This window comes from Lactuca virosa, chromosome 9 (assembly GCF_052849685.1).
Source record: "Lactuca virosa cultivar CGN04683 chromosome 9, Lactuca_virosa_CGN04683_v6, whole genome shotgun sequence".
NCBI lineage: Eukaryota > Viridiplantae > Streptophyta > Magnoliopsida > Asterales > Asteraceae > Lactuca > Lactuca virosa.
The window spans coordinates 237,400,971-237,416,935 of record NC_136434.1 but is presented as its reverse complement, the minus strand read 5'-3'; the positions used below and the strand labels follow the sequence as shown (position 1 = coordinate 237,416,935).

At 39.1% G+C, this 15,965-nt stretch overlaps 2 protein-coding genes across 2 annotated transcripts; one reads left to right on the top strand and one right to left on the bottom strand.

Annotated features, from left to right (window-relative positions):
- The first annotated feature begins 2,556 nt into the window (after window positions 1–2,556).
- On the top strand, window positions 2,557–3,728 carry LOC145137209 (uncharacterized). The gene has a single exon (XM_079071347.1). It carries the CDS (start codon window positions 2,728–2,730, stop codon window positions 3,637–3,639), a length of 912 nt encoding a protein of 303 aa, XP_078927473.1. The 5' UTR covers window positions 2,557–2,727; the 3' UTR covers window positions 3,640–3,728.
- Window positions 3,729–3,844: 116 nt separating this feature from the next.
- Window positions 3,845–8,816, bottom strand: LOC145137207 (DEAD-box ATP-dependent RNA helicase 3, chloroplastic-like). The gene is made up of 10 exons (XM_079071346.1): window positions 8,253–8,816; window positions 7,855–7,988; window positions 7,192–7,606; window positions 6,132–6,230; window positions 5,820–6,044; window positions 5,292–5,669; window positions 5,073–5,219; window positions 4,870–4,965; window positions 4,431–4,777; window positions 3,845–4,245 (listed from the first exon to the last, which is right to left on the bottom strand). Exons 1-10 carry the CDS (start codon window positions 8,712–8,714, stop codon window positions 4,167–4,169), a joined length of 2,382 nt encoding a protein of 793 aa, XP_078927472.1. The 5' UTR covers window positions 8,715–8,816; the 3' UTR covers window positions 3,845–4,166.
- Between the last annotated feature and the right edge of the window lie 7,149 nt (window positions 8,817–15,965).

Genomic DNA, 15,965 nt, shown 5'->3' with positions numbered 1-15,965 from the left:
CACAAATGGCATAATAGTTCTCATTATATTTTTGCAAATTCTAATTTCTTTTATTAATACATATTTGTAAATAAATTGTATGTAACTGTATACATAATTATAGAAATATTTAGGGATAATGACTTAAAAGGGTAACATATTATTGGTTTTGTACACATTTAGTCCCTGACTTTTTTTTGTCCACATTTTACCCTTGAACTTGTTGTTGTGTTTAAATTAAATCATTATTACCGGTTGCTTCCAGTTAAGCCGGTCATTTTGTGTTTTACTGGTTTACGTGGCAATTACGTGGCAGTTACCCTCTTCCACCCTCATTTATCAAAAAACCTCATTTACGAACGAAGATCAATTAGGGTTATATTGTCTTTATTCTCATAATTCGTTCTTGATCGGTTCCACATTACTCACACTTCTCTTCTCTCAAAACACCATTCTGATTCAATGGAGGAAAATCAAGCTTTTCCAAAAGTCGATGTACACTATAATGGTACTTTTGTGCCTAATCTGTTAGTGTATTTTGCTCCACAAGTACTACGTCTTAATGAAGATGCAAACGAGTTTGGTTTCTCCGATTTCATCAAATATGTTGAGAAGCTTATCGATTTTCAGTGCAAGCATGTGTATTACTGTATACCTGAAGTGAGATTGAGTGGGGGCTCCAAACACTACAAAATGAATGTGACTACTCTGAGTTTCTTGAGGTTGCAAATGCTAACAGACATGTGGATGTGTATATTGACCATGATAATGAACCTCTATTTGAGTGGATTCAGAAAGAAGAACCAGACGATGAAGAACTTGTGTATTCAGAAGAAGATGTCGACTCTGTTTTGGCAGATGATGAGAACTGTGAACATGAAGAGGATGAATGTGTTACATCAAGCAAAAGAATCTTCAAAAGAACCTATAATGATAAGTTTTTGAACAAGTTATGTCCAGTAGTTGTTGAAGATGAAGATGAAAAAGGCAATGAACTTCCAGCTGTCTACCCTAGGCATGATGCTACTCAGGAATGGAGGAAGATGAAGCCTGAACTAGGTATGAGATTCTCTTCTCCTGAAGAACTTAAGTCATCTCTCAGTAACTATGCAGTTGTACATGGATATGACTTGTATTATGAGAAGAATGACAAGGATAGGTTGCTTGTAAAGTGTTGTAAAGGAAAAAGACCACAATGCCCTTTTAGACCGTGGGCTTCCTGGATGAAAGATGAACAAACATTTCAAATAAAGTCCCTTAGAGAAGACCATAGTTGTTCAAGGGCATTCAAACTTGGGTCAATTGTTACCTATAAGTGGATAGGGAAACAATTTGTCACTGATATTCTAGAGTCCCCTAAAATGAGTTTGAGGAAGATGAAAGTTATGGTATCCAAGTTATTCAACATAAATGTTAGTGTTGGACAATGTAGGAATGCAAAAAGATTTGCATTGTGTGAAATTGAGGGTGATTTGAAGGATCATTATTCCAAGCTGTGGGATTATGGAGCTGAAATTAAAAGGGCCAACCCAGGATCTCATGTAGAAGTGTATGTGCAGCCCCAAAATAATTCTACTGTGGTGTTTGAAAGGTTTTATGTGAGTTTTAAAGGAGTGGTTGATGGATGGTTAGATGGGTGTAGGAAGGTAATTGGGATAGATGGATGTTTTCAATGTAAATTACAATCAAATGTTCACCATGTAACACTTCATTCAGTATGCAAACTCCATTCAATACATTTAATATAAACTATTCAGTACATTCCATATAAACCATTCAATCCCTACATTCAAAATACCACAATTCAATACATCATACAAAACTCTATTCAAACTGTTTTCATATAATATTACAACTGATTTCAACCCTATAACTATGTGCTTTATTCTTCAGCTCTTGAACTTCTTTCTTCAAACATGCAACATCCTCTTTAACTGCTTCAAGTTCTTGTTTTAAATCCGGATTCCCAGTCACAGGTTCATCAATCCATTCCCAATACTTACACTTCTTACCTGGTTTCTTTGAAATCAAATATAAAAATTGTAAGAACCTCAAAATCTTTATTTATTAGAAGGAAAATCAAAAGTACAGAGGGAAATCAAGATCGACATACCAGAGAATTAGGGCAAACTTTGAACTTTTTGTTAGGGTTGTCTTTAGTCTTGGATGTGCATATTCGAACTGGGAGTTGACAATCACATAGCTCCTCTTTCTTTGCGATGGAACCAGATGAACTAGGAGTCGACATCTTCTTCTTCGATTTTGGGTATGGGTTCGAATGTTTTTTGACTGAAGTTAGGGCTAGACATCGTATTATAATCAACAGAACTAAGAGATGATCCACGTATGAGTGTTTTCTTTTAATGAGTGTCCACATAGGTAGCCATGTTAGCAAATATGGAAGCAACCGGTAATAATGATTTAATTTAAACACAACAACAAGTTCAAAGGTAAAATGTGAACAAAAAAAAAATCAGGGACTAAATGTGTACAAAACCAATAATATGTTACAAGTCATTATCCCAAATATTTATTATGTTGTTATTCAATTTTGGTTTAAAACGAGTTATTCACTTTTATTCCAAGATTTTAACTCTATACCTCCTCCTGTATGCTTCTAATTTCCCTTGGACCAAAATTTTCATAGTGTTAATGGCTTAAGAATTTTCATTCCAGAAACTTCTACGTCTCTTCATGATTTCAAATCTCCAACTCTCTGCACTTTAAACCCAACGATTCAAAATTCACATGGCGAGAATCACTTCCATCCTCTTCTTCAAGCTCAAACATCAAACTCTCTTCTCCTCCACCTCCTTATTCCGCCACCACCTCCCACCGTTAACCGTCCCCATTCCACCCACACCCCCAAACGAATCCTTCTTTTTCCGACTCTTCAACAGCACCACCACTACTTCCTCTCAACAAACAACCACCCCAAAGCGCAACACCAAGGTAAACTTCTCACTCTCCGACTCCGAATCCGACGATGATTCCCAATCGCCACCAACGCCAGCCGTGAAAGAGATCGACAAGAGGAAGCTACCGCCACCGTACGACCCATTTAAGAAAACCCCAGTAATCCAAGAACCCGATGACCCCACAAATCTCCAGGAAGTGTTTCACAAAATACGCACAGACGGGCTCAACGATAGTGCAGTCAAGATGTTCGACGGATTGTCTAATGACGGACTCACCCACGAAGCGCTTGAATTGTTTTCCCAGATCAAAGATAAAGGCCAGATGCCGGACGTAGTGGCGCACACGGCTGTTATCGAAGCGTACGCCGCCGCTGGTAAAGCTAAAGAAGCCCTGAAGGTATATACGCGCATGCTTGCTTCCGGCGTCCTGCCCAACGCCTACACTTACACGGTGTTGATCAAGGCGCTGGCGGGGTCCGGCGACCAGAAACTGTTGGGGGAAGCGAAGAAGTATTTTGTGGAGATGATGGGGAAGGGGATTAGACCGAATCCGGCGACATGTGTGGCGGTTATGGAGGGGTTTGTGAAGGGAGGAAAGGAAGAAGAAGGTAGAGAAATGGTGGTGAAGATGAAGGCTCTTGGAATGGCTCCTGATGAAAAGGGTGTGAGGGAGATTTTGAAGAACAAAAGAGGTCAGGTTTTTCGATCAGTTATCAACATTTTATTTGAAAAGCTGAAATGAGTTAAACATAGAGAGATTACATGTTAAGAACTACCTCCTTGTTGAAAGACAATGTCGAATGCAAAATCTTGATTTTTGTGATGCATCTATTTAAATTTGTTTTGATCAAAGAATATATTGTCTTTTTGATGATGATTGATGATAAGACGATGATATATTTTGGGTTTTACGATTTCAAGAAAATCACTTTGATACATAAACATAATTCAAGGAAACACTCATTGATTAATAACGAAATCAAGAAAATCACTTTGATACATAAACGTAATTACTCAAATAAGACAAAAATCAAGAATCCCGAAGGGGAACACATTACACAGGGGAAAAAGATGCTGCTACATAAAGATAATCTACCGATTTTGCCCTCAGATTTCTGTAGCATCATGGTTATCCACTTTTTCCTATTTTGACCAAGATCCAAAGCACACCACACCACACCGACTGCCAGCATGGGCGGCAGTTGGTGGCCTCCACCCCTTTTCACCGGAGCAATGATGGTTAACACTTGAACAACAGAAGAGCATCAACTAATAGTCTTGCTTCTTAGGGCATTCAGAAGCCCTGTGCCCTGACCTCCCACAGTGGAAACATGGGCCCACAAGATTTCTGTTTTGTTCACACATTCATTCAGTATAACCCTCAGATTTTATTGTATAAAGTTGGCCAAGGAATAAATGCAATAAATAGCAACATACTTCATTATATTATTTTAATTTTAATTTCATTTCTCCGATTACAATACATTGAAAATTGAAAAATCTACTCAATTAATTATAGCAATTGTATACTACCTGTCCCTATTTCCAAATGGTGGAGAGCGTGAAGATGAAGATGAAGATCGTCTGTCACCAATCAACCAATCACTTCCACCGGTGGTTGTCCTCGACCCTCCACCAGTTCTAGAGCCTCCTCCACTTGACCAACTACTACCACCACCACCACCTCTGCCGCCACTCCTACCGCCTTGCCGGAAGTTATCCCCTCCACCACCGGATGAGAATCGACTATTATTACCCCAACCACGAGACCCACCGGAACCTTCCCTTCTTGAACCTCCACCACCTCGTGAACTTCTCTCCCTGTTTGAAAACCTTCCATAAAAATCACTCGCTGGACCATTGTCTTCCAATACAGGCAACTGCAATTCATATCCCTTATATATCTTCAATATAACAAATTAACAAAAACAAAAATAACATATACATTTTTCAAAATCGAAATTAACTTCACCTTGTTAATTTTTGTAATAGTGGTGCCAGGTGGCATCTCCTTAGTTAATAAATTTTTCGCAATCTCTTCCGGAAGATCAAAAACAGCACCTTGAACCTGATGACAAAATATATATATATATATATATATATATATATATATATATTACAAAAAGCAAAAATCATATATCTGGCGGGGCCCACCACCAACTATTATTTTTATACCTTTTTATCTGCAATCACATGAATTTTTCCAAGTGCACCAGCAGCCGTAGCATAAACACTGGACAAAAATCCAGTAACCGTTCTAGCAGACATGTACCCTTGCAACGACGACTCAGAATCCCGCGTCATTTGCAACGTCATCCATCCCTATCACGCAAAATTACAAAACTACCCTTATAAAAAACGTATCAAAAATCAAAATAATTTCATATAACATACCTTTTCATGTGTGATTAAAGAACGGGAAGATGGTGGTTGGGAGAAACCGCTCATGTGTGCAAGGGCTGCAGCGAGAGCCCGTGTACCCTTTTCATCAATTAACTTTTGGGCAGTTGGAGTGAAGAATTCTATGGAGTCATTATGAACACATGAAAGGGTAGCGATTACTTGTTTGACTGAGGAATCCAATAGATCTTCGACAGCTGGCGGACTTATATATTCGAATTTGCATCCAACATCTTGCTCCAGAGATCTAACGGTTCTCCTTTGATTATTTGTGTACATCAAAATCGCCTTTCCTTCCTTTCCTGCGCGCCCAGTTCTACCTGATCGATGCACAAAAGTTTCCGGATCGTTCGGTAGTTCGTAGTGGATAACCTAAATCGTCATTTTATTGATTTAGTCGGTTTAACTATTTTTTTTAGATAATAATTAGATTGAAAATGGTGAAAGTACATTACATTGTGACTTTCTGTATCTTGCTCGAATATAATAATTACAAGATATAAATAAACAAAAAAAGCATACCAAATCAACATTGGGTATATCAAGTCCACGAGAAGCAACATCTGTGGCAACAAGCACTGTAAACTTTCCTTGTCTGAATCCATTCAGTGTTCTCTCTCTTTGATGTTGAGATATGTCACCATGTAATGCCTCTGAAACAATACTACTAGTCAACCCCAATGACACCTCATCTGCATCCCTTTTTGTTTGAGTGAAAATAATCGTCTTCCCACCCTTTGCATATACCTAAATCCATATCTCAAGTTTATAAATATAAGATTTTTCATTAATCAAAAAAATAATAATAATAATTTTTTTTTTCAATGGTCATACCGTGACAAGATCACTAAGCATTGACCGTTTTGAAGTTGAGGTAGATTGTATAGCATAGAGCTTGATACCTTCTGCTAGCTTCTCATCTTGATCACCAACCTTTTTAATAAGCATCATGACATAGTTTAAGACAAATAAGAAGAAAATATTATGTAAATTGGAATGTTAACATGTCAAAATCGACTTAATGAGGACATGACTTAATATAGTAAACTATATTAAGTTGATGTGGAAAGAATATCTTAATAAAGTCGGGGAAATGAGGCTTTCCTATTTATAGTGTAAAAAATGGTAACTTGAAAAAATCTTGGGTATTCTATTCCTAATAAAAAATAAAATGTAGGGTTGAATGTAAGAAATAGCAACATATTTTCATTGATTGTTTAATATAGCATCCTACTTTTATTTCTTAAAATAACATCATTGTACTTTAAAAAACATGCCCAATTATAGCAATGCTATCCAAATACAAAGCAATTTCAATAAAGTATATTTTTCAAAGTATAATGTCAAAAAAAGAAGAAAAATAAAGGGTTAATCTCATAAAAAAAAAAACCCTTATATTTTGTGTTTTCTCCAGATTAAACCTCAACTTTATTTTTTGCCTGAAAAAGACCTTGTATTTTTTTATTTTTCCGAAAAAAAACCCTCAACTTTGTCTTTTTTTCCGAAAAAAAAACCTTCAACCTGCTAACTGCTTCCAAATAAACCCTCAACTTTTTTAGCTTTTCTCGAAAAAACCCTCACATTTTACAATTTCTTTTTGGAAAAAAAAAACAACTAAAAGGGCCAAATCGGAAAAAATGAAAAAATACAAGGTCTTGTTAATTAAAAAACAAATTTGAGGTTTAATCCGGAAAAAACGCAAAATATAAAATCTTTTATGAGATTAACCCAAAAATAAAATCAAAAGTACAATGCTATAATCGGACAGATTTTCCAAAATACAATGCATAATAAGAAAAACATCAAAAGTATAATGTCATAATATAAAGAAAGTAAGAAACGAAAGTATGTTGCTATTTCTTGCGTTTATCCAAAAAAAAAAAAAAAAACTGACCAAATCAATAGTCAAGGGGGCTTTCAAATATTTCCTTGAGAGTTTTTGAACCCAACCAGGCATAGTTGCTGAAAAAAGCATGCTTTGTCTTTGTGAAGGAAGTTTTTGTAAAATAACTTCAACATCTTCCTCAAAACCAACCGCAAGCATTTGATCAGCTTCATCAAGAACCAAAAATTGAACTTCCCCTAATTTCAAAATATTACTATTCACCAGGTCAATGAGTCGACCGGGTGTCCCAACCACTATATCAACCCCACGACTCAGTTGGTTTTTCTGTAAAGTGTAAGAGACACCACCATACACACACACTGTTTGCAAATAAGGTGCAGATTCTTTGATTTCGTTTTCTACTTGCTTTGCTAATTCTCTTGTAGGTGCTAGAACTAAAACTCTTGGCATACGTCCCACAATCCTTTAAATAAAAAAAGAAGGAAAAAAAAAATGGAAAATTTGGTTAGATCCTATAAATTATTGGGATAAATTTGTATTTGAATTACATTGACGTGATTGGGTATTATATTTTTCAAAGTACAATTATCCGTTTTTGAAAAGTACAATGAATTTAGTAACAGTCTTTATGATCCATTGACCGAATTATATATGAAGGGAAAGTACGTTTTTATATAAAAAAAACATTTTTTTATTTTTTTGCATAGGTACCTATTTCGGTTTTGTTCATCTTCTTCAGTGAGTTTTTTGATAATAGGAATTGCGAAGGCTAAAGTCTTCCCTGTTCCTGTTTTTGCACGACCAATAATATCTCTGCCTTCTAATGCAGGAACCAAAACGGCTCTCTAAAAATCCAAAAATTAATATCACAATTAAATTTCGACAAAAACAACCTTAAAACAATTGTAATCACAAAATACTAAGATTTTTGGTTACACGTTTTGAAATTGAAAGGTGTAATAGATGGTATTATGATGTGATTTTGCTGCTTTTGGAACATTATCACGTTTAATCATAAGATAACACATTTTCAACAATAGAAATGTTGAAAATAACAATAGAAGCATTTAAGAAGTGCATAAATAAAAGGGAAGAAATGGTGAAATTACTTGAATTGGGAAAAGCTTAGTAATTCCCCTCTTAACAAGAGTTTCAACCAGTCTTTGAGGCAACCCCAGTCTACGAACTGAAAGCTCATCATCATCGTCAACACTGGCGCCATCATTACCATCAATGGGGGCTTCAAATTCAGACTCATCGTCATACTCTGCGTCACCATCGTCTTCCAAAGAAGAACCTTCATCGAACACACCAAGACCCTTAAACGCCTCCTCACTAAGAACTGAATTCCGCGCCGCAATTGCCGACGCCACGAAAGTAGAACCACCTCCGCCAACGCCGACGCTGTTATGTCTGAGTCTGGATAGGGAAGTGAAGTGCGTTTTATCGGAAGACAACGGAAAAGCTAAAGGGGATGAAGGTGTAATGGTTTTCTTCGAGATATGCTCTAGTGAAGAAGGCGTTTTCGGGAAAAGGGAGGAGACGCCTATGATGGAGGAAGAACACGACATGACGGTGGTGCTGGTGGCGGGATTTCGGAAAAGGATAGGGCGATAAGGGTGAGAGGTTTATGGATGTATGGTAGTGCAGACCTCTACCTCTTGCCTGTGACTAAACCCACGAATTTATAGTACCCAATTTTTGTTTGTTTCTCGTGTGATTTTACTGGATATTTAGCCAAGAGTATAAGTATATAGAATTATGATTTTGCAAAATATTTCGTTTAATATAGTTTCTGTTAATGTAAACTATTGGGCGAAAATATTTCGTTTAATATAGTTTCTGTTAATGTAAACTATTGGGCGAGCCTGTGGTGAACCACCGGTCATCTTTGTGGCTATTTTTGTACGTTTATTGAACCCGGTATTATTGAAATGTGTTTTTTTTATTCACAAATGATGACGATGAGAAAACCATGACAAAATGAAACCCAAAACAAAAACAAAATCGATAGATGAAAAAGAGACAAAAGGAATGTCAAAATGGTCAAAGGGACTGAAAGTGAGAAATATTAAAACATGTGTGGCCAATCTGTAATGAAAAATAAGTAGTAAGACAAAAAGAAGGCCAAAATGGTCAAATATTCAAAAACATGTCGTCAATCTCTAATTACAACATGATATTGATTAAAATTGTCAAACTATAGAAAATATTATGGTAAAATCTTAAAACATACAAAATAGTGGGACTTAAAGTGGCAAATATTAAAAGACATGTGTCATTCTCTAATTATAACATGTAAGGGACTAAAATTGTCAAACTATACAAAGTATTGTGGCAAAATCTTGAAACATACAAAATATGGACTAAAATTGTCAAACTATATAAAATATTGTGCCCAAAATCTTGAAACATACAAAATATACTATTACTAATGACTATGACTATTAATATTTTACATAAATTAAACATTTGGTTAATTATGTGTTGGAACTTTGTTTTATGCATTGTGATCTAAACTCACAAAATTTCTTGTCAGATTCAAGATAACTCTTCGATAAGTTGTATCCTCAAAACCGGCGACAACTCTGAGAAATTAAATATCCTCAAAGACCCAAGACGAACCAGACAAAAGGATCCTTATCGTTATTATAAATTTTTATTTTTAAATAAAAATATATAATAAAAAAATTAGACCCTGTGCAGTTGCCCACCATACCCCCTCAACGCCCCCATGCTCAAAACAAATATTAAAAGGACAATGTGTGTCGATCAAAGCACTCAACATTGCTTTAATCATTAAGTGGTGGTGGCGGTTATGATATGATCCCTCTCTACTATGGAGTAGGGTCATCTCATGTATACATAATCTATACTCCAAACAAGATGATTATTACGCCAATAAGCACATCATTGGCATGTGATTGTGGGGATAAAAATGGAATTGCCGAAACTCGGAATTCCTATCTCTGATATCTTCTCAAAAGACAGGTAATGCAAACAATGTAGAATGGTGATGTAACTTAGCTCTTGATGGGCTATATTCGGACTCGGTCCATATGTTAAGGCAGAAAATTGACCAAATTACCCTTATAAACCTGGAAAATATCGATTGGCTGAAGGAGGTTCCAAACAAAGTTTTGTGCTTTATCTTGAGAGTTGGAATGGGTCAATTCCATATGCCATAACGCTTCAAAGAAGGGGGTGCATCTGGACTCACTTGTAACGCCCGGTTCCCGGTACGTATTTTATTATAAGTTTTTGCATAATTACATAGGGACTCGACGAGTTGGAGGCCTAACTCGTCGAGTAGATGCGAAGGATTGGACGCGGGTGGAAGTATCTACTCGCCGAGTCGGAAGCCCCGACTCGACGAGTAGACCTGTCTGGATGAAACCCTAAATTTTCGGGTTTGCGCCCTATTTAAACACTTTAACTGGCCTCCACTCCAGCCTCCATCACCCTCAGACCCCATTCTCGAAACCCTAATCAGTTGTGAGTGTTCTTGAGCTATTTTGGTGCCATTTTTGTGATTTGAAGCTTGGAGAAGGAATGAAAGACTTGGAGGTTCAAGAAGAAGGCAGTAGATCCAGAGTCTTGGTTGCATTTCCAGCTTGTTTGAGGTAAAAAGCTTCAACCTTGACTTCCCAATTGTTAGATCTTCTTTAGGGCTTGAATCTTGTCATTTTTAGGGCATTTCTAAGTCACAAACGGTTGTAGAGTGTATAGTAGAGTAATGAATTCAGATCTTGAACCTTGGAGGGTTCTCATGGCATAAAGGTGCCAACTTTATGGCCATGAGAGCCCCATGTATCTTGTAGACTTCATTTTTGGACCTTTTGAGCATGAAGACCCATGCATGGACGTAAAGTTCGTGACTTTACGTGATATATGGACCCTAGGAGGTCAGATCTATGTTCTGGATGCATTAAGCCTGATTGAAATCGACTTGGTAGACTTGGACTTTGGGGGACTCGGCGAGTCGCTCATAGGACTTGGCGAGTCGGGTTATGGTTCTCCAACCATCTCTGTTTCTGATCGACCTGGTTAAGTATAGAAGAGGACTTAACAAGATGGTCTTGAATATGGACTTGAAGATCGAAGAACTCGACGAGTTCAAGGATGAACTCAGCGAGTTCAAGGCAATGTCCCAATGTACATGAAGAAGAACTCGACGAGTCAAGGAAAGACTCGGCGAGTCAAGGACTAACGTTCCAACTTGCATGCAGAAGGACTCGACGAGTTCAAGGACGAACTCGGTGAGTCATTGACTAAAGGTCCCGATTTCGTATGAATAAGAACTCGACGAGTTCTTGAAAGACTCGACGAGTAGGAGCGAGATTCCAGGATGTTAGTGGATTATGGAACTCGACGAGCTGGCGGACCAACTCGGCGAGTTGAGTCAACCAGATGTTGACTTTGACCAAAAGTTGACTTTGACCAGGGTGTTAACCTTAACTTTGACTTGATTTGAGTTGACCCTCGAAAGGGTTAAGAGTATGAAATGGTAATTAAGGAAGGTTGTTATGTGTAGGAGTCTGAGAGGAGTTAATCCCGGCATCGAGGACAATTCAGACACTTCACGTCATTGAGGTGAGTTACCTTCCTGTAGAAGTGGGTCTACGGCCACAATGTCGGCCCGCTAGTAGGAGTTATTTGATTAGATGATTGTCTTTGTGATAATTGTCTGGGTTGCCACTATCTGATATGTTTTATGTGCTAGGATGCTCTTTTATAAGTGTTAGTAGTAGAAAGGGTGGAATAGCCCCGGATACCGGTTGAAAGATACCGAAGGGGTAGACAACACCCACACATGTCTAGCAGTATGTTCATGATATGTTATTATATGGTAGTGGTAGGGGTGAAATAGTCCCCAGTTACCGGTTGAAAGATACCGAATGGGAGGTCAGCTCCCGGTTACCGGTTGGAAGATACCGAATGGGAGGTCAGCTCCCAAGTTACCGGTTGAAAGATACCGAAGGGGAGGTCAACTTCCGATTACCGGTTGAAAGATACCGAAGGGAAGTCCAGCTTCCGATTATGCCAGTCAGATACTGGTTGAAAGATACCGATGGGATAGGCAATATATGTTTATGGTATGTGGTATGATGGGGGAACTCACTAAGCTTCGTGCTTACAGTTTTCGGTTTTGTTTCAGGTACCTCTTCAGCGAAGGGGAAGGAGTCGGCACGGTAGCAGCGCATCGCACACATATGATTTCCACATTTTGAGATCCATGGGATTGTACTCTGACATTTGTATTATTTTGATGATATGGTTGAGACATATGACTATGGTTTTATGAATTGATATGATTCGATGATGTTTTTCAATAAACAATTTTATAAGTTACTTAATCAAAAACAAAATTTTTGGTCGTGAAAATTGGGATGTTACATCACTACTTGCGGGTATTGTAACCATGAGGAGGAATGTGGAGACCATATCCTTACTAAATGTTCGTTTGCAAGGTTCATGATGGAGTGGGTCTTCAAGTGGCGTTGAATCCATGTAGATCACTTCAACACAGTTGTGGAAGTTCTAGATTTTGCAACAGGGTGGTGAAATTGCTCAAAAAAGATATGAATCTTACAAGCTATTTGTTATGGGACTCTTTGGAGTATTTGGAAGGCGAGAAATGACAAACTTTTTAACAACCGTCGAAAATCCCCCACTAAGGTGGCAAACATGGTAAAATCTATGGTGTTCATATGGATCAAACACAAAAGAACTTTAGGAGGGAATGTGAATTGGATTGATTGGTGTGCCAATCATTTTCTATGTATTTAAATTTTCAGTTGTAATTTGTGTATCTTGTACTGCCACTTTTCTAGCTTCTTGCTAGGTTTGGGTTTTTCTTTTTTCTAATATATTTTCGATTCTAAAAAAACTCCAAAATACAAGCCTCAATTTCTTTAGAATTTGTGTGTAATCTATAATTTCGAGTATGTTTTCTTATTTGTTTTGGATTCTGTTTGTTCAAATTCAATAATACTAGTTATTTTGTTTATGTATTTTATAAAAAGTGTTCAACTCTTACTTAATGTCATAATAATCTAAGATATATGGCAAAGAGTGAAAATTGGATAAAAAATCGATCATCAAAATTTATGTGGAGAAATCTGAGAATTTTAAAGGTTCTAATTTTAAAAGATGGCAACGGTAGATGTTTTATCCAAAGTTCTAAATTACTGACGGCCGCCAGGACTGGGCAGACGCGCCTGTGGCGAAGAGCAGGGTTTCCAGTTGACGGCCGAGGAGGCGCGTGCAGCTCCCGATGTGGTGACGGGTATGTATCTTCTCCTTATCTCTTTATTTATATTGAATTGCTTGCTCATGTTTGTGTGTTTTATTTTAGGATCGTTCCTTGTGAACGGTATTTCTGCATTGGTATTGTTTGATTCGGGGGCGACCCGATCCTTTGTATCACTTGCGCTTATCAAGAAATTTTCTGGAGCTCAGGGGGAGCTGGATTATCCTCTAGATGTTGAGATTGCTGATGATAGGTCTGTTCGGGTTGCGAGGGTCCATCGGGGTTGTACTCTCCAGTTATTCAGCGAACAGTATCCGATTGATTTGGTTCCCATTCCTCTGTATGGGAACAAGGTTATTGTGGGCATGGATTGGTTGAACCCTAATGGGGCAGTGATCGACTGTGAGCAGCAGTTGGTTCAGGTTCGGACCTTAAGTGGGGGAGAGTAGGCGATTCATGGGGAAAGACCGCAGCGTCGGCCGATTATGTGTTCTGTAGCGAGGGCCAGACACTATTTTCATCAAGGTTGCTCGGGTTATGTCGCCTTTGTCATGGATACCCGGGATAAGGGTAAGGCGAATGTGGATGATGTGTCGATTGTGCGGGATTATCTGGATGTATTCCCGGAGGATTTCATGGGGTGCCTCCGGAGAGGCAGGTTGAGTTCATGATTGATCTGGTTCCAAGTGCGGCTCCGATAGCCAAAGCACCATATCGTTTGGCTCCTCCCGGGATGCAAGAGTTATCTACAAAGTTGCAGGAGCTGTTAGACAAGGGATTTATTCGGACAAACAGTTCGCCTTTAGGAGCACCGATTCTATTTGTGAAGAAGAAGGATGGGTCTCACCGTATGTATATTGATTACCGGGAGCTGAATTTGGTAACGGTGAAAAACTGTTATCCACTCCCGATGATTAATGATCTTTTTGACCAGCTTCAGGGTGCATCTTGGTTCTCCAAGATTGGTTTGCGATCGGATTATCATCAGATGCGGTTCAGGGATGAGGATGTGCAGAAGACAGCTTTTCGGACTCGATATGGTCATTATGAGTTTTTTGTGATGCCTTTTGGGCTCACCAATGCTCCAGCCGCGTTCATGGATCTCATGAACCGCATATGCAGACCGATGTTGGATCGGTCTGTGATAGTATTTATTGATGATATCTTGGTTTATTCCAAGACTCAGGAGCAACATGAGGAGCACTTGAGGGAAGTGTTGGAGACTTTGAGGAGGGAGAAACTTTTTTCAAAGTTCTCCAAGTGCGAGTTCTGGTTGGGCAAGGTGCAGTTTCTGGGGCACCTTGTCAACCAAAAAGGTATTTTGGTCAATCCGGCCAAGGTCGAGGTTGCGATGTAGTGGGAGGTTCCGAGTTCTCCATCTGAGATTCAGATCTTTCTTGGTTTGGTTGGTTACTATCAAAGATTAATCTAGGATTTCTCCAAGATAGATGTTCCTCTGACCCGACTGACCAAGAAGCCGGTTACTTTTCGTTGGGGGCCTGAGCAGCAGGCAGCTTTCGAGACTCTGAGACAGCGGTTGTGTGATGCACCGATTCTGACCCTTCCAGAGGGTGTTGATGATTTTGTAGTTTATTGTGATGCTTCGATCTCCGGTTTGGGGACAGTGTTGATGCAGATGGGTCACTTGATCGCTTACGCTTCGAGGCAGTTGAAGCCTCATGAGGCGAATTATCCGACGCATGATTTGGAGTTGGGGGCCGTGGTTTTCGCCCTCAAGATTTGGTGATATTACCTTTATGGGGTCCGTTGTACTATTTACACAGCTCACAAGAGCTTGAGGTACTCGATGGATCAACCGAATCTAAATATGAGCCAACGTCGATGGTTGGATGTGGTGAAGGATTATGATTGCGAGATCATTTATCACCCGGGGATGGCCAATGTGGTGGCCGATGCTCTCAGCTGCAAGGCGGCCGCGGCTCCGATCAGAGACATATGTTTGAGGATGACCGTGATTACTCCATTATTGGAGCGGATTCGGGTGACACGCCTTGAACTCCCGAAACGAGGGAGTTCCGGCCCCGATCTGGCCCGCAGCAATCTCAGCTCTAAATGACCTGAGCCTCTCCTCCATAATCTCCATCATCCCCTCCTTGACCGTCCCAAAGATCACTGGGGTAGCATCAAGGACGCCCTTCGTAACCTCGGCTGCGATGATCTCGCGCAACCTCTCATCAATGGGCTCAGTACCGCTGCCTGATCCGGATCCAGATCTTGATCCTGATCCTGATCCCGATCCCCCTGTCCCAAATCGTGTCACCACCATGTTGAACTGAAATGTCATAAACCATAATAATCAGGACATCTATATAGGGGATCTTCCCACATCGGCCCCCCTTAGAGCTGTCAGATCTAGCTTTGGTTCGGTTACAGGTCCTGTGCTTTCAGTAGTACATGCCCAATACTACCTTCCACACCTACCTGTACCTTTCCCTAAGACTTTACCTGGTAAATCCAATTCATCCCAAAATAAATCATATCCCACAAGCCACCGGATAACCCAAATCTCAGGCTGTCCTAAGATTTGCTCTACCCATATTAATCAAAC